Raw genomic sequence first — 22432 nt, forward strand, 5'->3', positions numbered from 1 at the left:
TCTCTCTCTCTCTCTTCTCTCTCTCTCTCTCTCTCTCTCCTCTCTCTCTCTCCTAGGTTATGTGTTAACCTCTCTCTCTCTCTCTCTCTCTCTCAGGTTGTGTTAACTTCTCTCTCTCTCTCTCTCTCTCTCTCTCTCTCTCTCTCTCTCTCTCTCCTCTCAGGTTATGTGTTTACTTCGTCTCTCTCTCTGAGGACCAAGGCTTGTGGTTTCTCCTGTTGTTTCTTTCCTATTGAACTAGTGACTCACTGGGTCTTACTGGGGATTCAGGCTGAACCTGTTGATTCTGGGTAGTTCTCCTTTTTTGTGTTGGAATGTTAATCTGTTCTTACATCTGCTAACTCTGCCTAATCCCCTTCTGGGCTCTGATTAGCTGCTTGCCTCCTGACCTCTGAACTCTGTTTTGGTTGGTCAGTAAGAGAAGAGGTTGTGAAAGGGTGGGTGTTATGAAGTGTGTGTATATTCATGTCTGTGTGTGAGTTTTAATCTGTGTGTGTGTGTTTTAGGTCTGACATCGAGGGTATCTACCGTAAGAGCGGTGTGAACAGTCGCGTGGCGGCGCTGTGCGAGGCATTTCGACGTGATGCCCGTAGCGTGCGTCTGAAGGAGGGTGAGCACCAGGTGGACGACGTGTCTAACCACACTGAACGCTTCTTCAGAGAGTCTGGAGAGGGACTGTTCACCATACTGGCTGCTAGCGCATGGCTCAGCACACCTGGTGAGCCCTACACCCTACACCCTAACCCCTACCTCTACACCCTAACCCCTACCTCTACACCCTAACCCCCACCTCTACACCCTAACCCCTACCTCTACACCCTAACCCTACACCCCTAACCCCTACCTCTACACCCTAACCCTACACCCTAACCCCTACCTCTACACCCTAACCCTACACCCTAACCCTTTTAGTTATTTATTATTTATTTCACCTTTATTTAACCAGGTAGGCCAGTTGAGAACACCTTTATTTAACCAGGTAGGCCAGTTGAGAACACCTTTATTTAACCAGGTAGGCCAGTTGAGAACACCTTTATTTAACCAGGTAGGCCAGTTGAGAACACCTTTATTTAACCAGGTAGGCCAGTTGAGAACACCTTTATTTAACCAGGTAGGCCAGTTGAGAACACCTTTATTTAACCAGGTAGGCCAGTTGAGAACACCTTTATTTAACCAGGTAGGCCAGTTGAGAACAAGTTCTCATTTACAACTGCGACCTGGTCAAGATAAAGCATAGCAGTGGGACAAAATCAACACAGAGTTACACATGGAGTAAACAAACATACAGTCAATAACACAAGAGAAAATCGCTATACAGTGCGTGCAAATGAAGTAAGGAGGCAAGGCAATAAATAGGCCAATAGTGGTGAAGTTAGCAATTTAGCAATTTACACTGGAGTGATAGATGTGCAGATGAGGCTGTGCAAGTAGAAATACTGGTGTGCAAATGAGCAGAAAAACAAAAAACAAATATGGGGATGAGGTAGGTAGTTGGTTGGTTGGGTGGGCTATTTACAGATGGGCTATGTACAGCTGCAGCGATCGATAAGCTGCTCTGACAGCTGACGCTTAAAGTTAGTGAGGGAGATATGAGTCTCCAACTTCAGTGAATTCATTCCAGTCATTGGCAGCAGAGAACTGGATGGAAAGGCGGCCAAACGAGGTGTTGGCTTTGGGGATGATCAGTGAGATATACCTGCTGCGGCGCGTGCTACGGGTGGGTGTTGCTATGGTGACCAGTGAGCTGAGATAAGGCGGAGCTTTACCTAGCAAAGAATTATAGATGACCTGGAGCCAGTGGGTTTGGTGACGAATATGTAGCGAGGTCCAGCCAACGAGAGCATACGGGTCGCAATGGTGGGTAGTATATGGGGCTTTGGTGACAAAACAGATGGCACTGTGATAGACTGCATCCAATTTGCTGAGTAGAGGGTTGGAGGCTATTTTGTAAATGACATCGACGAAGTCAAGGATCGGTAGGATAGTCAGTTTTACGAGGGTATTTTTGGCAACATGAGTGAAGGAGGCTTTGTTGCGAAATAGGAAGCCAATTCTAGATTTAACTTTGGATTGGAGATGCCTGATGTCAGTCTGGAAGGAGAGTTTACAGACTAGCCAGACACCTAGGTATTTATAGTTGTCCGCATATTCTAAGTCAGAACCGTCCAGAGTAGTAATGCTAGTTGGGCGGGCGGGTGCGGGCAGTGATCGGTTGAAGACCATGCATTTAGTTTTACTAGCATTTAAGAGCAGTTGGAGCCCAACAAAGGAGTGTTGTATTACATTGAAGCTCATTTGGAGGTTTGTTAACACAGTGTCCAAAGAAGGGCCAGAAGTATACAGAATGGTGTCGTCTGCGTAGAGGTGGATCAAAGAATCACCCGCAGCAAGAGCGACATCATTGATATATATACATATATATACAGAGAAAAGAGTCGGCCCGAGAATTGAACCCTGTGGCACCCCCATGGAGACTGCCAGAGGTTCGGACAACAGGCCCTCTGATTTGACACACTGAACTCTATCTGAGAAGTAGTTAGTGAACCAGGCGAGGCAGTCATTAGAGAAACCAAGGCTGTCGAGTCTGCCTAGAAGAATACGGTGATTGACAGAGTTTAAAGCCTTGGGCAAGTCGATGAAGATGGCTGCACAGTACTGTCTTTTATCGATGGCGGTTATGATATCATTTAGGACCTTGAGCGTGGCTGAGGTGCACCCGTGACCGGCTCAGACACCAGATTGCGGAGAAGGTGGGATTCAAACTTTTTGGTGATCTGTTTGTTCACTTGACTTTCAAAGACTTTAGAAAGGCAGGGTAGGATGGATATAGGTCTGTTACAGTTCGGGTGAAGAGTGTCTCCCCCTTTGAAGAGAAGGATGACCGCGGCCGCTTTCCAATCTTTAGAAATCTCAGACAATATGAAAGAGAGGTTAAACAGACTAGTAATAGGGGTTGCAACAATGGCGGCGGATAACTTTAGGAAAAGGGGGTCCTGATTGTCTTCCCCAGCTGATTTTGGGCCAGTTGCCGCGGGGTGGTGCAGAGCTGTTGGCCGGAGTTTGGGTAGCCAGGTGGAAAGTATGGCCAGCCGTAGAGAAATTCTTATTGAAATTCTCAATTATCATGGATTTATTGCTGGTGGCAGTGGTTCCTAGTCTCAGTGCAGTGAGCAGCTGGTAGGAGGTGCTTTACAAAACTTCCTAAAAACAAAACGTCCCAAAACTTTTTGGAATTCGTGCTGCATGATGAAAAATTCAGTTTGAAAAAGCCTTTGCTTTCCTACCTGGCTGTTCGTATTGGTTCCTGACTTCCCTGAAAAGTTGCATGTTGCTGTACGCCACAGGGTGTTTTTGTGCTGGTCAAGGGCAGTCAAGTCTGGAGTGAACCAAGGGCTATAATCTGTTCTTAGTTTTACATTTTTTGAAAGGGGCATGCTTATTTAATGGTGAGGAAAGCACATTTAAAGAACAACCAGGCATCCTCTACTGACGGGATGTGGTCAATATCCTTCCAGGATACCCAGGCCAGGTCGATTAGAAAGGCCTGTTCACAGAAGTTTTTTAGGGAGCGCTTGACAGTGATGAGGGGTGGTCGTTTGACTGCGGACCCATAACGGACGCAGCCAATGAGGCAATGATCACTGAGATCCTGGTTGAAGACAGCAGAGGTGTATTTAGAGGGCAAGTTGGTCAGGATGATATCTATGAGGGTGCCCATGTTTACGGATTTGGGGTTGTACCTGGTAGGTTCCTTGATAATTTGTGTGAGATTGAGGGTATCTACTTTAGATTGTAGGATGGCCGGGGTGTTAAGCATATCCCAATTTAGAAGACCACCTAACAGTACAAACTCTGATGATAAATGGGGGGCAATCAATTCACATTCACAGTCCAGGGCACAGCTGGGAGCTGAGGGGGGTCTATAACAAGCAGCAACAGTGACTTATTTCTGGGGAGATGGATCTTTAAAAGTAGAAGCTTTTTAGGCTTAGACCTGGATAGTATGACAGAACTCTGCAGGCTATCTCTACTGTAGATTGCAATTCCGCCCCCTTTAGCAGTTCTGTCTTGACGGAAAATGTTGTAATTGGGGATGTTAACATGCATGAACCCAAGACTTCTACAGTTGCAGAAGCCAACAAATGAAAGTACCTGGGGACACACAGGGCCTGGGTTAACCTCTACATCACCAGAGGAACAGAGGAGGAGTAAGATAAGGGTACGGCTAAAGGCTATAAGAACTGGTCGTCTAGTGCTTTGGGAACAGAGAATAAAAAGGAGCAGATTTCTGGGCGTGGTAGGATAGATTCAGGGCATAGTGTACAGACAAGGGTATGGTAGGATGCGAGTACACTGGGGATAAACCTAGGCATTGAGTGACAATGAGAGAGGTTTTATCTCTGGAGGTGCCAGTTAAGCTATGTGCGGTCTCCGCATGTGTGGGGGTGGGACAAGGGGGCTATCTGAGGCATGTTGAGCAGGATTAAGGGCTCCGCAGTAAAGTAAAACAATGAGAGCTGCCCCAAGCAACAGGATACAAGGCATATTGACATTAGAGAGAGGTATAAAGCAATCACAGGTGTTGATTGGGAGAGCTACAACAGCAATGGGTGAGATAACAAATGGTATAATGGCGTTGAATGGGCAGAGAGGGTCAGGTATCTACACACAGGGCCTGAGTTCGAGGCTGGGGCCGACAGATAAACAAAATGAAGTACTGTGTTAATGTACAGTCCAGCAGGCATCAGTTGTGTATCTGAGTGATCACAGGGTCCAATGAGCAGCAAAGATGAAACAGGGAGCCGTTCGGTAGTCGATTATTAAGCAAGGCGAGCGGGAGACACGGCGTTCAGGAAGCTAGCAGGCCGGGGCTAGCAGATGGATCAACACCAGCACATCGGCCGGATTATGTCAGCAGACCAGTTGTGATGGATCGGCGGGGCTCCTTGTCGACAAAGGGTCCAGTCCAATTGGGAAGAGAGGTATTGTAGTTGGTGTACTTCGTTTGCTAGCCGGGACATGGGCCTAGCTCGAGGCTAACTCGAGGCTGGCTGGTGCATGCTTCTGGACAAGGGCATTAGCCACAATAGCCACTCGGTAGCAACTAGTTAGCTGTGAAGATTCGGTGTAATGGTCCAGAGCTTGCGGCAGCAATCCGGTGATGTAGTGGATAAAAAAGCAGTCCGATATGCCCAGGGCTGGTATCGCGCTGTGCAGACTGGCAGGTATTATCCAGGCTATCCGGGCTAAAGTGGCTGGAGTCCGAGCTAAAGGTAAAGACCGCTAGCAGTGGCTAACGAGGACTAAAAAGCTAGTAGCTAATTAGCTGCCTAGCTGCTGATGGAGGTTCCAATTAGAAGGTCTAAAGAATTCCAGATCTGTACCACATTGGGTGAGGCGGGTTGCAGGAAGGTATATTTTATTCGAAAATTGAAAAAAAGAGGTTGAAATATTATGAAATGTATACAAAACCCCTAACCCCTACCCCAACACCCTAACCCCTACCCCTACACCCTTACCCCTAACTCCCTAACCCTACCCTTAACCCCTACCCCAACACCCTAACCCCTACCCCTACACCCTTACCCCTAACTCCCTAACCCTACCCTTAACCCCTACCCCAACACCCTAACCCCTACCCCTACACCCTTACCCCTAACTCCCTAACCCTACCCTTAACCCCTACCCCAACATCCTAACCCCTACCCCAACACCCTAACCCCTACCCCAACACCCTTACCCCTAACTCCCTAACCCTACCCTTAACCCCTACCCCAACATCCTAACCCCTACCCCAACACCCTAACCACTACCCCTACACCCTTACCCCTAACTCCCTAACCCTACCCTTAACCCCTACCCCAACACCCTAACCCTTACCCCAACACCCTAACCACTACCCCTACACCCTTACCCCTAACTCCCTAACCCTACCCTTAACCCCTACCCCAACACCCTAACCCCTACCCCAACACCCTAACCACTACCCCTACACCCTTACCCCTAACTCCCTAACCCTACCCTTAACCCCTACCCCAACATCCTAACCCCTACCCCAACACCCTAACCACTACCCCTAAACCCTTACCCCTACACCCTAACCCCTAACTCCCTAACCCTACCCTTAACCCCTACCCCTAACCCCAACACCCTAACCACTACCCCTACACCTTAACCCCTACCCTTACCCCTAACTCCCTAACCCTAACCCCAACACCCTAACCCCTACCCCTACACCCTTACCCCTAACTCCCTAACCCCAACACCCTAACCACTAGCCCTACACCCTAACCACTAGCCCTACACCCTAACCCCAACACCCTAACCCCTACCCCTACACCCTTACCCCTAACTCCCTAACCCTAACCACTAGCCCTACACCCTAACCACTAGCCCTACACTCTAACTCCTACCCCTACACTCTAACCACTACCCCTACACTCTAACCACTACCCCTACACTCTAACCACTACCCCTACACCCTAACCCTAACCCCAACACCCTAACCTTAATTCCCTACACCCTAACCCTAACCTCTACCCTTATACCCTAACCCCAACACCGTACACCCTAACCATAGCACCCTACACTCTAACCCCAACTCCCGACACTCACCCTAAAATAGGGGTGAGGTACTATATAGCAGGGGAGTATTCACTAGGAACCAAACGTGACCTAACTGAATTAAACATGCTTGGCTGTGTGTGTGTTGTCTGTCAGTGATCCCAGAGGAGAGCAGAAAGATCTGTCAGTACCAGCTGCTGCTGAGCCAGCTGCCCAGAGTCAACAAGGCCACGCTACGAGCCCTGGTCAACCACCTCTACTGGTGAGACACATATAAACACACACACACCCCCCTCAGGTCAGAGTGTAACGGTGTGTGTGTTGTCCACAGTGTGCAGCGGTTTGCAGAGCTGAACCAGATGAATCTCCATAACCTGGCTATAGTATTTGGCCCAACACTGTTCCAGAGCGACGGGAAGGACTACACCGCTGGCCTCGTCGTAGAGGAACTCATAGAGCACTACACGGACGTCTTTGAGGTCAGAGACGCTGTTAGCTCTAACCCCTGACCCCTAACCCCTAACCTCATAGAGCACTACACGGACGTCTTTGAGGTCAGAGACGCTGTTAGCTCTGACCCCTGACCCCTAACCCCTAACCTCATAGAGCACTACACTGACGTCTTTGAGGTCAGAGACGCTGTTAGCTCTGACCCCTGACCCCTAACCCTTAACTTCATAGAGCACTACACAGACGTCTTTGAGGTCAGAGACGCTGTTAGCTCTAACCCCTGACCCCTAACCTCATAGAGCACTACACTGACGTCTTTGAGGTCAGAGACCCTGTAAACTCTAACCCCTGACCCCTAACCTCATAGACCACTACACTGACGTCTTTGAGGTCAGAGACGCTGTTAGCTCTGACCCCTGACCCCTAACCTCATAGAGCACTACACTGACGTCTTTGAGGTCAGAGACCCTGTAAACTCTAACCCCTGACCCCTAACCTCATAGAGCACTACACTGACGTCTTTGAGGTCAGAGACCCTGTTAGCTCTAAACCCTGACCCCTAACCTCAGAGGCGGCAGCTAGCCTAGCAGTTTAGAGCATTGAGCCAGTAACTGAAAAGTTGCTGGTTTGAATCCCTGAGTCCGACAAGGTGAACAATCTGCTGATGTGCCCTTGAGCAAGGCACTTAACCCTAATTGCTCCTGTAAGTCCCGCTGGATAAGAGCGTCTGCTAAATGACTTAAATTTAAATGTACTAGTGCATTATTGCCCATAGATGCTGATCTTGGGTCAGTTTAGCATTTTCCCCTGCTAATGTTTAAGGTTAAGATTAAGGTAGAGGAAGCTGATCCTAGATCTGTACATAGTGGAATCCCCACGGCACTCTGTCATCTTTGAGTTTAGGCACTAGCTCTCTTCTGCCCTCTGGTGTTTGGTAGGGGTATGACTTTGGTGTTTGGTAGGGGGATGGCCACAGTGTTTGGTAGGGGGATGGCCGCAGTGTTTGGTAGGGGGATGGCCGCAGTGTTTGGTAGGGGTATGACTACAGTGTTTGGTAGGGGTATGACTACAGTGTTTGGTAGGGGGATGGCCGCAGTGTTTGATAGGGGGATGGCTGCAGTGTTTGGTAGGGGGATGGCTGCAGTGTTTGGTAGGGGGATGGCTACACTGTTTGGTAGGGGGATGACTACAGTGTTTGGTAGGGGGGTGACTACAGTTTTTGGTAGGGGGGTGACTACAGTGTTTAGTAGGGGGGTGACTACAGTGTTTGGTAGGGGGGTGACTACAGTGTTTGGTAGGGGGGTGACTACAGTGTTTGGTAGGGGGGTGACTACAGTGTTTGGTAGGGGGGTGACTACAGTGTTTGGTAGGGGGGTGACTACAGTGTTTGGTAGGGGGGTGACTACAGTGTTTAGTAGGGGGGTGACTACAGTGTTTGGTAGGGGGGTGACTACAGTTTTTGGTAGGGGGGTGACTACAGTGTTTAGTAGGGGGGTGACTACAGTTTTTGGTAGGGGGGTGACTACAGTGTTTAGTAGGGGGGTGACTACACTGTGAGTTGGTCAATGATGTTTCAACCATGGAGTGAGTCGTTATATACTGTCAGGTTCTAATTTCTCAGAGTAAATACGTCACGGACACTAGAGAAGATGAACCAAGTTTAATTCTTCCCAAAGGGTCGTTACAGCTGTAATTCAGATGAAAAAAAACGTTTCACACAAGCACTGATATTTAACCCTTTCTCCTGGGCTGAGTCTCCTCCTCCACAACTAAACAGCCAATGTATCTCTGTTGCTAGGCAGAACCTGAGTGATATCTGTTCTTCCTCACATCATCTGACCTGACCTCTACCCCAAAGTGCTCCTCCCCAACTCAAGGCTGTCATGGTGATTGATACCAGACTGTGTCTCTTCTCCTCCCAGAGGATCCAAAAATACGATCATGTTGTTTTGTCATGTGGTTGACCGTGTGTGGTTGACCGTGTGTGGTTTACCGTGTGTGGTTGACCGTGTGTGGTTGACCGTGTGTGGTTGACCGTGAGTGGTTGACCGTGTGTGGTTGACCGTGGGTGGTTGACCATGAGTGGTTGACCGTGTGTGGTTGACCGTGGGTGGTTGACCATGGGTGGTTGACTGTGGGTGGTTGACCGTGGGTGGTTGACCGTTTGTGGTTGTTTTGCGGTTCAGGTGGATGAGCTGCAGCTGAAAAGACAGCTGGATGAGATCACGGCCATCATTAAAGTCAGAGAGAAGTTGAACCACAACTCCAGCGTCCCTGTGAGTCATACAGTACTCACACACACCTCAACACCAAGGCTTCTGTGAGTCATACAGTACTCACACACACACCTCAACACCAAGGCTTCTGTGAGTCATACAGTACTCACACACACCTCAACACCAAGGCTTCTGTGAGTCATACAGTACTCACACACACCTCCACAACACCAAGGCTTCTGTGAGTCACACAGTACTCACACACACCTCCACAACACCAAGGCTTCTGTGAGTCACACTACCTTCTTATATCATACAGTGTTCTGCAGTAACCCAATGTGCTTTAACACTACTTGAATTTGTGTGTGTGTGTGTGTGTGTGTGTGTGTGTGTGTGTGTGTGTGTGTGTGTGTGTGTGTGTGTGTGTGTGTGTGTGTGTGTGTGTGTGTGTGTGTGCGTGCGTGCGTGCGTGCGTGCGTGCGTGTGTGTGTGTGGGTTGTGCAGGCGTCGGGGTCAGCAGGTGACTTCATCTGTACAGTGTACCTGGAGGAGAAGAAGGAGACGACAGAGCAGCATGTCAAGGTGACCTCTCACCTCTGACCTTACCTAACCCCTTATGATCTCACCTTTATCACGATAGGGAAATAAAGAGAGTAAGAAGTGGTCCTGAATCTCACTCCCTCCACTGCTCTCCCCTCCAGATCCCTGGTTCTATGACGGCAGCAGAGCTGACCTGTGAGATTCTGGACCGGCGGAAGATCCAGGTCAGAGACAAAGACTACTGGAGCTGCTGGGAGGTCAGCCAGAAGGAGGAGACCGGTGAGTGGACAGAGAGATGGGAGGTCAGTCAGAAGGAGGAGACCGGTGAGTGGAGAGAGAGATGGGAGGTCAGTCAGAAGGAGGAGATGGGTGAGTGGACAGAGAGATGGGAGGTCAGTCAGAAGGAGGAGACCGGTGAGTGGACAGAGAGATGAGAGGTCAGCCAGAAGGAGGAGACCGGTGAGTGGAGAGAGAGATGAGAGGTCAGTCAGAAGGAGGAGATGGGTGAGTGGAGAGAGAGATGGGAGGTCAGTCAGAAGGAGGAGATGGGTGAGTTGTAAAAGATTGGAGGACAGATATACACTGAGTATACCAAACACCTTCCTAATATTGAGTTGCACCCCCCCTTTTGCCCTCAGAACAGCCTCAATTCATCAGGACATGGACTCTACAAAGTGTCACGTTTTTTCCAATGCTTCCCACAGTTGTGTCAAGTTGGCTGGATGTCCTTTGGGTGGTGGACCATTCTTGATACACACAGGAAATTGTTGAGCGTGAAAAACCCAGCAGCATTGCAGTTCTTGACACAAACCGGTGTGCCTGGCACCTACTACCATACCCCGTTCAAAGGCACTTAAATATGTTGTCTTGCCCTTTGACCCTCTGATTGACACACACACACAATCCATCTGAAAATCCTTCTTTAACCTGGTCACCTCCCCTTCACCTACACTGATTGAGTGACATCAATAAGGGATCATAGCTTTCAGCTGGATTGACCTGGTCAGTCTGTCATGGAAAGAGCAGGTGTTCTTAATGTGAGAGAGAGAGAGAGAGAGAGAGAGAGGCCTTTTCATAATTGCATACTCCGTTGGATGAGAAAAACCGTTGGATGAGAAAAACAGAGGTCCCTCCCCTCTGACCTTCTCCTCCAATGGGTTTTTGAGAAGGAGCAGAAGAGAGAGGAGTATGTACAGTGCCTTGCGAAAGTATTCGGCCCCCTTGAACTTTGCGACCTTTTGCCACATTTCAGGCTTCAAACATAAAGATATAAAACTGTATTTTTTGTGAAGAATCAACAACAAGTGGGACACAATCATGAAGTGGAACGACATTTATTGGATATTTCAAACTTTTTTTACAAATCAAAAACTGAAAAATTGGGCGTGCAAAATTATTCAGCCCCCTTAAGTTAATACTTTGTAGCGCCACCTTTTGCTGCGATTACAGCTGTAGGTCGCTTGGGGTATGTCTCTATCAGTTTTGCACATCGAGAGACTGACATTTTTTCCCATTCCTCCTTGCAAAACAGCTCGAGCTCAGTGAGGTTGGATGGAGAGCATTTGTGAACAGCAGTTTTCAGTTCTTTCCACAGATTCTCGATTGGATTCAGGTCTGGACTTTGACTTGGCCATTCTAACACCTGGATATGTTTATTTTTGAACCATTCCATTGTAGACTTTTGCAGATTCCATCAGGTTTTCTTCCAGAATGGTCCTGTATTTGGCTCCATCATCTTCCCATCAATTTTAACCATCTTCCCTGTCTCTGCTGAAGAAAAGCAGGCCCAAACCATGATGCTGCCACCACCATGTTTGACAGTGGAGATGGTGTGTTCAGGGTGATGCGCTGTGTTGCTTTTACGCCAAACATAACGTTTTGCATTGTTGCCAAAAAGTTCAATTTTGGTTTCATCTGACCAGAGCACCTTCTTCCACATGTTTGGTGTGTCTCCCAGGTGGCTTGTGGCAAACTTTAAACAACACTTTTTATGGATATCTTTAAGAAATGGCTTTCTTCTTGCCACTCTTCCATGATGGCCAGATTTGTGCAATATACGACTGATTGTTGTCCTATGGACAGAGTCTCCCACCTCAGCTGTAGATCTCTGCAGTTCATCCAGAGTGATCATGGGCCTCTTGGCTGCATCTCTGATCAGTCTTCTCCTTGTATGAGCTGAAAGTTTAGAGGGACGGCCAGGTCTTGGTAGATTTGCAGTGGTCTGATACTCCTTCCATTTCAATATTATTGCTTGCACAGTGCTCCTTGGGATGTTTAAAGCGTGGGAAATCTTTTTGTATCCAAATCCGGCTTTAAACTTCTTCCCAACAGTATCTCGGACCTGCCTGGTGTGTTCCTTGTTCTTCATGATGCTCTCTGCGCTTTTAACGGACCTCTGAGACTATCACAGTGCAGGTGCATTTATACGGAGACTTGATTACACACAGGTGGATTGTATTTATCATCATTAGTCATTTAGGTCAACATTGGATCATTCAGAGATCCTCACTGAACTTCTGGAGAGAGTTTGCTGCACTGAAAGTAAAGGGGCTGAATAATTTTGCACGCCCAATTTTTCAGTTTTTGATTTGTTAAAAAAATTTGAAATATCCAATAAATGTCGTTCCACTTCATGATTGTGTCCCACTTGTAGTTGATTCTTCACAAAAAAATACAGTTTTATATCTCTATGTTTGAAGCCTGAAATGTGGCAAAAGGTCGCAAAGTTCAAGGGGGCCGAATACTTTCGCAAGGCACTGTAAGAGAGGAAGGAGAAGTGGGAGTAGAGAGAGAGAGAGGAAGGAGAGGTGGGAGTAGAGAGAGAGAGGAAGGAGAGGTGGGAGTAGAGAGAGAGAGGAAGGAGAGGTGGGAGTAGAGAGAGAGAGACGAAGGAGAGGTGGGAGTAGAGAGAGAGAGGAAGGAGAGGTGGGAGTAGAGAGAGAGAGGAAGGAGAGGTGGGAGGAGAGAGAGAGGAAGGAGAGGTGGGAGGAGAGAGAGAGGAAGGAGAGGTGGGAGTAGAGAGAGAGAGGAAGGAGAGTTGGGAGTAGAGAGAGAGAGGTGGGAGTAGAGAGAGAGGAAGGAGAGGTGGGGAAGAGGTATGGGATGAGGGGATGGTAGTGCTATGGAGGGGTGATGCTGATGTTGAGACTTTTTTTGTCCCCTTCCCTCTGTGTCTCTCTCTCTCTCTCTTTTTCTCTGTCTCTCTCTCTCTCTTTTTCTCTGTCTCTCTCTCTCTGTCTCTCTCTCTCTTTCTCTCGCTCTCTCTGTCTCTCTCTCCCTCTCTGTCTCTCTCTGTATCTCTCTCTCTGTGTCTCTCTGTATCTCTCTGTATCTCTCTCTCTGTATCTCTCTCTCTGTCTCTGTCTATCTCTCTGTCTCTGTCTATCTCTCTGTCTCTCTCTGTCTCTGTCTCTCTCTCTCTCTCAGAGCGTCCATTGCATCATCTGGAGCGTGTGTTACCCATCATCCATTCTCTGGGTACCGACTCCCACTTGCTGGTCAAAAAACATCTCGCCATGGAGGCCATACGCATCTACCTGGGTACACACACACACACACACACTAACCACGCATATTTCAAAAATTAACAGTTTAGGAATTCATTCTGAGTGGTTATGGTTTGGGCAAAGCTAAAACATGCGCTGTTTCCATCAACTATCATCAAGTATTGTCATGTTTTGCCAGAGCATTGTGAACTGTGGAGGGGTCTAAGCAGCACCCTTCGGCTCCGAGCAGCACCAGTTCAAATGTTATTAGTCACATGCCCCAAATACAACAGGACCTTACAGTGAAACGTTTACTTACGAGCCCCTAACCAACAATGCAGATAAAAATAAGAGATAAAAGTAACAAGTAATTAAAGAGCAGCAGTAAAATAACAATAGTGAGACTATATACAGGGGGGTACTGATACAGAGTCAATGTGTGGGGGCACCGGTTAGTTGAGGTAGTATGTACATGTAGGTAGAGTTAATTAAAGTGACTATGCATAGATGACAACAGAGAGTGGTGGGTAGAAGGTGTAGAAGCTGTTTAGAAGCCTCTTGGACAAAGACTTGGCGCTCCAGTACCGCTTGCCGTGCGGTAGCAGAGAGAACAGTCTATGACTAGGATGGCAAGAGTCTTCGAAAATGTTTAAGGCCTTCCTCTGACAGCGCCTGGTAAAGAGGTCCAGTGGTGCACTGGGCCGTTCGCACTACCCTCTGTAGTGCCTTGCGGTCGGCGGGACGAACAGTTGCCATACCAGGCCGTGATTCAACCAGTCAGAATGCTCTCGATGGTGCAGCAGTAGAACCTTTTGAGGATCTGAGGACCCATGCCAAATCTTTTCAGTCTCCTGAGGGGGAATAGGTTTTGTCGTGCCCTCTTCACGACCGTCATGGTGTGCTTGGACCATGTCGATGCAGCCTGTCGATGGGGGCGTGCTCGGTCCTCTTTTCCACAGTCCACAATCATCTCCTTTGTCTTGATCACATTGAGGGAGAGGTTGTTGTCCTGGCACCACACAGCCAGGTCTCTGATCTCCTCCCTATAGGCTGTCTCGTCGTTGTCGGGGATCAGGCCTACCACTGTTGTGTCGTCAGCAAACTTAATGATAGTGTTGGAGTCGTGCCTGGCCATTCAATCATGAGTGAACAGGGAGTATAGGAGGGGTCAGATCACACACCCCTGAGGGGCCCCCATGTTGAGGAGAAGCGTGGCAGATGTGTTGTTACCTACCCTTACCACCTGGGGACGGCCCGTCAGGAAGTCCAGGATCCAGTTGCAGAGGGAGGTGTTTAGTCCCAGGGTCCTTAGCTCAGTGATGAGCTTTGCGGGCACTATGGTGTTGAAAGCTGAGCTGAAGTCAATGAAAAGCATTCTCACATACTGTAGGTGTTCCTTTTGTCCAGTTGGGAAAGGGCAGTGTGGAGGGCAATGGAGGCTGCGTCATCTGTGGATCTGTTGGGGTGGTATGCAAATTGGAGGGTTTCTGGGATGAGTGTGTGGATGTGAGCCATGACCAGCCTTTGAAAGCACTTCATGGCTACAGATGTGAGTACTACGGGTCGGTAGTAATTTAGGCAGGTTACCTTAGAATTATTGGGCACAGGGACTATGGTGGTCTGCTTAAAACATGTTGGTATTACAGACTAGGACAGGGCGAGGTTGAAAATGTCAGTGAAGACACTTGCTAGTTGGTCAGCGCATGCTCGCAGTACACGTCCTGGTAATCCATCTGGCCATGCGGCCATGTGAATGTTGACCTGTCTAAAGGTCTTACTCACATCGACTGTGAGGAGAGGGATCACAAGTCTTCCGGTACAGCTGGTGCTCTCATGCATGTTTCAGTGTTATTTTCCTCGAAGCGAGCATAGAAGTGGTTTAGCTTGTCTGGTAGGCTCGTGTCACTGGGCAGCTCTCGGCTGTGCTTCCCTTTGTAGTCTGTAATGGTTTGCAAGCCCTGCCACATCCGACGAGATGTGGTGTACTCCTCAATGCCATTGGAGGAATCTCAGAACATATTCCAGTCTGTGCTGCAAAACAGTCTGTTCACTCCCATTGAAAACAAAATACATATATCAACGTTCCCAGCACACACACACACACACACACACACACACAATTTAATTGACTTCTCAGCTCTGCTATTACCCCTATGCTGTTTCTGATTTGGTACATCTCGTCCCCCCATAGCCAGTAAAGTGGATGTGTCCAAGCACGGGATGGTGAAGTTCCGGGAGGAGAGGAGCATTCTGGGATTGGGACTGAATACCGGCAGCTTCCACGACCGCTACTTCATCCTGAGCACTGCCTCCCTCAGGATGTACAAGGAAGTGCGGGTAAGAGACACACACACACACACACACACAAAAACACATACACACAAAAACACACACACACACACACACACACACACACACACACACACACACACACACACACAAAAACATCTAAACATCTAATCTGTCTGTTTTGTGTCCCTGTAGAGTAATCGTCCAGAGAGGGAATGGCAGGTGAAGAACCTGAGGGTCTATCTAGGCATCAAGAAGAAACTACGACCACCCACCTGGTCAGAACACCTCTCTGTCCTCTCCTCCTGCCTGGTCAGGTCACCTCTCTGTCCTCTCCTCCTGCCTGGTCAGGTCACCTATCTGTTCTCTCCTCCTGCCTGGTCAGAACACCTCTCTGTTCTCTCCTCCTGTCTGGTCAGAACACCTCTCTGTCCTCTCCTCCTGCCTGATCAGAACACCTCTCTGTCCTCTCCTCCTGCCTGATCAGAACACCTCTCTGTCCTCTCCTCCTGCCTGATCAGAACACCTCTCTGTCCTCTCCTCCTGCCTGATCAGAACACCTCTCTGTCCTCTCCTCCTGCCTGATCAGAACACCTCTCTGTCCTCTCCTCCTGCCTGGTCAGAGCACCTCTCTGTCCTCTCCTCCTGCCTGGTCAGAGCACCTCTCTGTCCTCTCTTCCTGCCTGTCCCATGACCACCCAACTGGTCAGAACCCCTCTCCCTGTGTCTCACTCTCTCCTTGTCTTTCCCCTCTCCCTCTCTCTGAGAGAGAGAGAGAGACTGTTATAGAGCAGTCTCACTCCACAGTCCTGTTCTTTAGTGACTAGAGAACAGTAGCTGACAGTAGAGAAGGCAGGACAGTCCTATACCATCTCCTTTGTCTGTCTGTCTGCTGCTAAATCTCCACTCACTTAATCTTGGCGCACCCATCCCATTAGCGGGATCATTTTCGCCACACACCCGATGAGCCTCAAATTCAAATTAAATTACTAAAAATATTTAATTTTCATGAAATCACAAGTGCAATATAGCAAAACACAGCTTGGCTTGTTGTTAATCCACCTGGCATGTCAGATTTCAAAAAGGCTTTACAGCAAAAGCTATCCAAGCGTTTATGTTAGGACATCTCTCTCAGCAGACAAAACATTACAAACAGCTAGCAGCAAAGTAGATTGGTCACGAAAGTCAGAAAAGCAATAAAATGAACCGCTTACCTTTGATGATCTTCGGATGTTTTCACTCACAAGACTCACAGTTACACAATAAATGTTCCTTTTGTTCCATAAAGATTATTTTTATACCCAAAATACCTCCTTTTGTTTGGCGCGTTATGTTCATAAATCCACAGGAAAGAGCGGTCACGACAACGCAGACAAATTCCAAATATTTTCCGTAATGTCCACAGTTTTTTATAATCAATCCTCATGTTGTTTTTAAAATATGTAATCGATAATATATCAACTGCAAATGTCTTTATCAGTAGGAGAGGGAAAGGCAATGGCAGCCCAAACTCTGTTGCGCGAGCAAAACCCATGTGTCCACTTGGCTCATTTTTCAAAATAAAAGCCTGAAACTATGTCTGAAGACTGTTGACCCCTTGAGAAAGCGATAGGAAAAGTAATCTGGTTAATATCCCTTTAAATGGAGCAAAGGGAGGCTATGGAACATGGAATTTTCAAGATAGAGGCCACTTCCTGGTTTGATTTTCCTCAGGGTTTCGCCTGCAATATCAGTTCTGTTATACTCACAGACAATATTTTGACAGTTTTGGAATCTTTAGAGTGTTTTCTATCCAATACTAATAATAATATGCATATATTAGCAACTGAGACTGAGGAGCTGGCAGTTTACTCTGGGCACCTTTTCATCCAAGCTACTCAATACTGCCCCTGCAGCCATAAGAAGTTAATGTTTCCTATCTCTCTTTATCTCTCTGTAGTCAGGGTCTGACTGTGATGTTTCCTATCTCTCTTTATCTCTCTGTAGTCAGGGTCTGACTGTGATGTTTCCTATCTCTCTCTCTCTGTAGTTGGGGTCTGACTCTGATCAATGGAAGTGAAAAACAGGAGAAGCCAGAGAGGCAGCAATGGTGAGTCCCTGAATGTGTGTGTCTCCTGTGTCTGTGTGTGCCTGTGTGTGCCTGTGTGTGTCTGTGTGTGTCCTGTGTGTCTCTTGTGTGTGTGTGTGTGTCTGTGTGTGTCTGTGTGTGTCTGTGTGTGTCCTGTGTATGTCCTGTGTGTGTGTGTGTGTGTCTGTGTGTGTCTGTGTGTGTGTGTGTGTGTGTCTGTGTGTGTCTGTGTGTGTGTGTGTGTGTGTCCTGTGTGTGTCCTGTGTGTGTCCTGTGTGTGCCTGTGTGTGTCTGTGTGTGCCTGTGTGTGTCCTGTGTGTGTCCTGTGTGTGTGTGTGTGTGTGTGTGTGTGTGTGTGTGTGTGTGTGTGTGTGTGTGTGTGTGTGTGTGTGTGTGTGTGTGTGTGTGTGTGCTATACAGCATGTCCTGTATTTCTCTAGAACTTACTGAGCTACACCAGGGAACAGATGTCAGCAGTGGGGGTATGATGTCAGCAGTGGGGGTATGATGTCAGCAGTGGGGGTATGATGTCAGCAGTGGGGGTATGATGTCAGCAGTGGGGGTATGATGTCAGCAGTGGGGATATGATGTCAGTAGTGGGGGTATGGTGTCAGTAGTGGGGGTATGGTGTCAGCAGTGGGGGTATGGTGTCAGCAGTGGGGGTATGATGCGAGATAGAAAGAGGATGAAGGCTACAATTTAAATTTCATCCCCCTGAAGAGATAGAACAAATATTACATTAAATATTATGGCTCAACTCAAATGTGCTGGTTGATAAAATACCTGTATTTATGGGAAAGATGTTTGAAAAGGGAATTTTGTTCTTAAATGATGGAGGAGGCAGGTGGCAGCTGGGGGAGGTAGGGAACGGGTCTGTCTGACCAATATAAAGGATCAAAACTGGAGGAGGCAGGTGGCAGTGGGAGGAGGTAGGGAACTGGTCTGTCTGCCCAATATAAAGGATCAATACTGGAGGAGGCAGGTGGGAGGAGGTGGGGAACTGGTCTGTCTGCCCAATATGAAGGATCAATACTGGAGGAGGCAGGTGGGAGGAGGTGGGGAACTGGTCTGTCTGCCCAATATGAAGGATCAATACTGGAGGAGGCAGGTGGGAGGAGGTGGGGAACTGGTCTGTCTGCCCAATATGAAGGATCAATACTGGAGGAGGCAGGTGGGAGGAGGTGGGGAACTGGTCTGTCTGCCCAATATGAAGGATCAATACTGGAGGAGGCAGGTGGGAGGAGGCAGGGGACGGGTCTGTCTGCCCAATATAAAGGATCAAAACTGGAGGAGGCAGGTGGCAGTGGGAGGAGGTAGGGAACTGGTCTGTCTGCCCAATATGAAGGATCAATACTGGAGGAGGCAGGTGGGAGGAGGCAGGGGACTGGTCTGTCTGCCCAATATGAAGGATCAATACTGGAGGAGGCAGGTGGGAGGAGGCAGGGGACTGGTCTGTCTGCCCAATATGAAGGATCAATACTGGAGGAGGCAGGTGGGAGGAGGCACGGGACTGGTCTGTCTGCCCAATATGAAGGATCAATACTGGAGGAGGCAGGTGGGAGGAGGCAGGGGACTGGTCTGTCTGCCCAATATGAAGGATCAATACTGGAGGAGGCAGGTGGGAGGAGGCAGGGAACTGGTCTGTCTGCCCAATATAAAGGATCGAAACTGACAAGAGGAATAGAAATAGCATAGATAGGAAAGTATACCAGTTTCATTTCAGGACAAGGATGTTGACAGCTGGGCCATACAGATTGCAAAATAGTTGGGAAGAGATTTTTGATGTACCGATTCCATGGTACAGGGTGTATGAGTTGATATATAAAACAACGCAAGATTCAAGACTTCATGCTTTTCAGCTAAAATTATTATATTGAATTCTTGCCATAAAATAAAATCATCGAAGCTCTGCAGTATTTGTTGTGAGGATACAGAATCAATAGACCATTTGTTTTGGTGTTGCCCTCATGTTGCCTGGTTCTGGTCTCAGGTTCAGGAATGGCTGAAAATGCATAACACTGATCTAAAATTGACCCTCAAAATAGTACTGTTAGGAGATCTGGAGAGACCGGGTCAGTCAATTACTAATATACCAAAACTCTTAGTAAAAGTATTTATCTTCAACACGCAATCTGTAGATTCTATTAGATTAGCCACCCGAGTGGTCTCGGATGGTTGAGGGGGGAGTGGTCTCGGATGGTTGAGGGGGGGAGTGGTCTCGGATGGTTGAGGGGGGGAGTGGTCTCGGATGGTTGAGGGTGGGAGTGGTCTCGGATGGTTGAGGGTGGGTGTGGTCTCGGATGGTTGAGGGTGGGAGTGGTCTCGGATGGTTGTGGGGGGAGTGGTCTCGGATGGTTGAGGGGGGGAGTGGTCTCGGATGGTTGAGGGGGGAAGTGGTCTCGGATGGTTGAGGGTGGGAGTGGTCTCGGATGGTTGAGGGGGGGAGTGGTCTCGGATGGTTGAGGGTGGGAGTCGTCTCGGATGGTTGAGGGGGGGAGTGGTCTCGGATGGTTGAGGGGGGGAGTGGTCTCGGATGGTTGAGGGTGGGAGTGGTCTCGGATGGTTGAGGGTGGGAGTGGTCTCGGATGGTTGAGGGGGGAGTGGTCTCGGATGGTTGAGGGGGGGAGTGGTCTCGGATGGTTGAGGGGGGGAGTGGTCTCGGATGGTTGAGGGTGGGAGTGGTCTCGGATGGTTGAGAATGGGTGTGGTCTCGGATGGTTGAGGGTGGGAGTGGTCTCGGATGGTTGAGGGTGGGAGTGGTCTCGGATGGTTGAGGGGGGGAGTGGTCTCGGATGGTTGAGGGTGGGTGTGGTCTCGGATGGTTGAGGGTGGGAGTGGTCTCGGATGGTTGAGGGGGGAGTGGTCTCGGATTGTTGAGGGGGGGAGTGGTCTCGGATGGTTGAGGGTGGGTGTGGTCTCGGATGGTTGAGGGTGGGAGTGGTCTCGGATGGTTGAGGGGGGAGTGGGTTCGGGTTCATGTTTTTTGGCCTGGTGGGAGATCTGTCAATGTGCCCTTGAGCAGGATGCTGGATGCTTCTGTGTGTCTCTCTGAATGGGAGTGTGGGGGAGAGAAAGTGTTGACGCCCAGGGCTCTATTGCCTGTGTTCTATTGCCTGGGTTCTATTGCCTGTGTTCTATTGCCTGTGTTCTATTGCCTGGGTTCTATTGCCAGGTTTCTATTGCCTGGGCTCTATTGCCAGGGTTCTATTGCCAGGGTTCTATTGCCTGGGTTCTATTGCCTGGGTTCTATTGCCAGGGTTCTATTGCCAGGGTTCTATTGCCTGGGTTCTATTGCCTGGGTTCTATTGCCAGGGCTCTATTGCCAGGGTTCTATTGCCTGGGATCTATTGCCAGGGTTCTATCGCCAGGCACTGTGTGTGTCTTAGTGTGCTTGTGCGGGTGTGTGAGAGAGGGGAAGTTGGGAGTAGAGCATGTGAGCAGAGTTGGAAATCTCACTCATCGCTCATGGAGAGTTGTGCATCTCTCCATCAAGTCCTTTCCTACCGCTCATCATTTCAAATAGGCTACATGTCATATTAAACAGCATATAAACTCTCTAAATAGGTCAGGAGCCAGACAGGGAGACTAAGAAGGAACAGAAATTCATTATTTAGGTTATATTATTTCAATTATATCAAGGCTAGAGCCTACAAAGAAAAATACATTGTGAAGCATTAGTGAGTGTGACACACTAGGCTGGTAGGGAGTCAGGGACATTAAACACTCAGCATTTAAATAACATTCTGTTGTATTAAATCATTATAGTCTATATACAGGCTGTGATTAGGCTGTGACTTCCTTAGAATTAAATACAAAGTAAATGAAAAATGACTTATTAATGCCTTTGAATTCATTTTTAGAAACAAGAGTTTGGCCAGTCTATGGCTTCAGGTTCATGTTGGTGCCTGGAGAGCCGGCCAGCAACGGATAACACCCTCTCTCCTCTTACAGAGCTACTGGGGATGCTGAACAACCTTTTGACCCCTCTTACAGAGCTACTGGGGATGCTGAACAACCTTTTGACCCCTCTTACAGAGCTACTGGGGATGCTGAACAACCTTTTGACCCCTCTTACAGAGCTACTGGGGATGCTGAACAACCTTTTGACCCCTCTTACAGAGCTACTGGGGATGCTGAACAACCTTTTGACCCCTCTTACAGAGCTACTGGGGATGCTGAACAACCTTTTGACCCCTCTTACAGAGCTACTGGGGATGCTGAACAACCTTTTGACCCCTCTTACAGAGCTACCGGGGATGCTGAACAACCTTTTGACCCCTCTTACAGAGCTACTGGGGATGCTGAACAACCTTTTGACCCCTCTTACAGAGCTACCGGGGATGCTGAACAACCTTTTGACCCCTCTTACAGAGCTACTGGGGATGCTGAACAACCTTTTGACCCCTCTTACCAGGCTGGGCAGAGATGCAGAGTTTTTTTTTTTTTTTTTTTTTCAAATCAAATCAAATGTATTTATATAGCCCTTCATACATCAGCTGATATCTCAAAGTGCTGTACAGAAACCCAGCCTAAAACCCCAAACAGCAAACAATGCAGGTATAGAAGCACGGTGGCTAGGAAAAACTCCCTAGAAAGGCCAAAACCCAAGAAGAAACCTGGAGAGGAACCAGGCTCTGAGGGGTGGCCAGTCCTCTTCTGGCCGTGCCGGGTGGAGATTATAACAGAACATGGCCAAGATGTTCAAACGCTCATAGATGACCAGCAGGGTCAAATAATAATAATCACAGTGGTTGTAGAGGGTTCAGCAAGTCAGCACCTCAGGAGTAAATGTCAGTTGTCTTTTCATAGCCGATCATTCA

The 22432-nt window shown here is 48.4% G+C and overlaps 1 protein-coding gene across 1 annotated transcript in view; it reads left to right on the forward strand.

The window, feature by feature from the left end:
• LOC109909501 (arf-GAP with Rho-GAP domain, ANK repeat and PH domain-containing protein 1) overlaps positions 1-22432 on the forward strand; it is a 70518-nt gene that overhangs the window by 42399 nt on the left and 5687 nt on the right. The window contains 10 exon segments of the mRNA XM_031791444.1: positions 485-718; positions 6721-6826; positions 6896-7043; positions 9201-9290; positions 9735-9812; positions 9932-10049; positions 13197-13310; positions 15447-15592; positions 15740-15822; positions 17574-17633. Coding sequence (XP_031647304.1) covers positions 485-718; positions 6721-6826; positions 6896-7043; positions 9201-9290; positions 9735-9812; positions 9932-10049; positions 13197-13310; positions 15447-15592; positions 15740-15822; positions 17574-17633 — 1177 coding nt within the window.

This window comes from Oncorhynchus kisutch, linkage group LG15 (assembly GCF_002021735.2).
Source record: "Oncorhynchus kisutch isolate 150728-3 linkage group LG15, Okis_V2, whole genome shotgun sequence".
Taxonomy (NCBI): domain Eukaryota; kingdom Metazoa; phylum Chordata; class Actinopteri; order Salmoniformes; family Salmonidae; genus Oncorhynchus; species Oncorhynchus kisutch.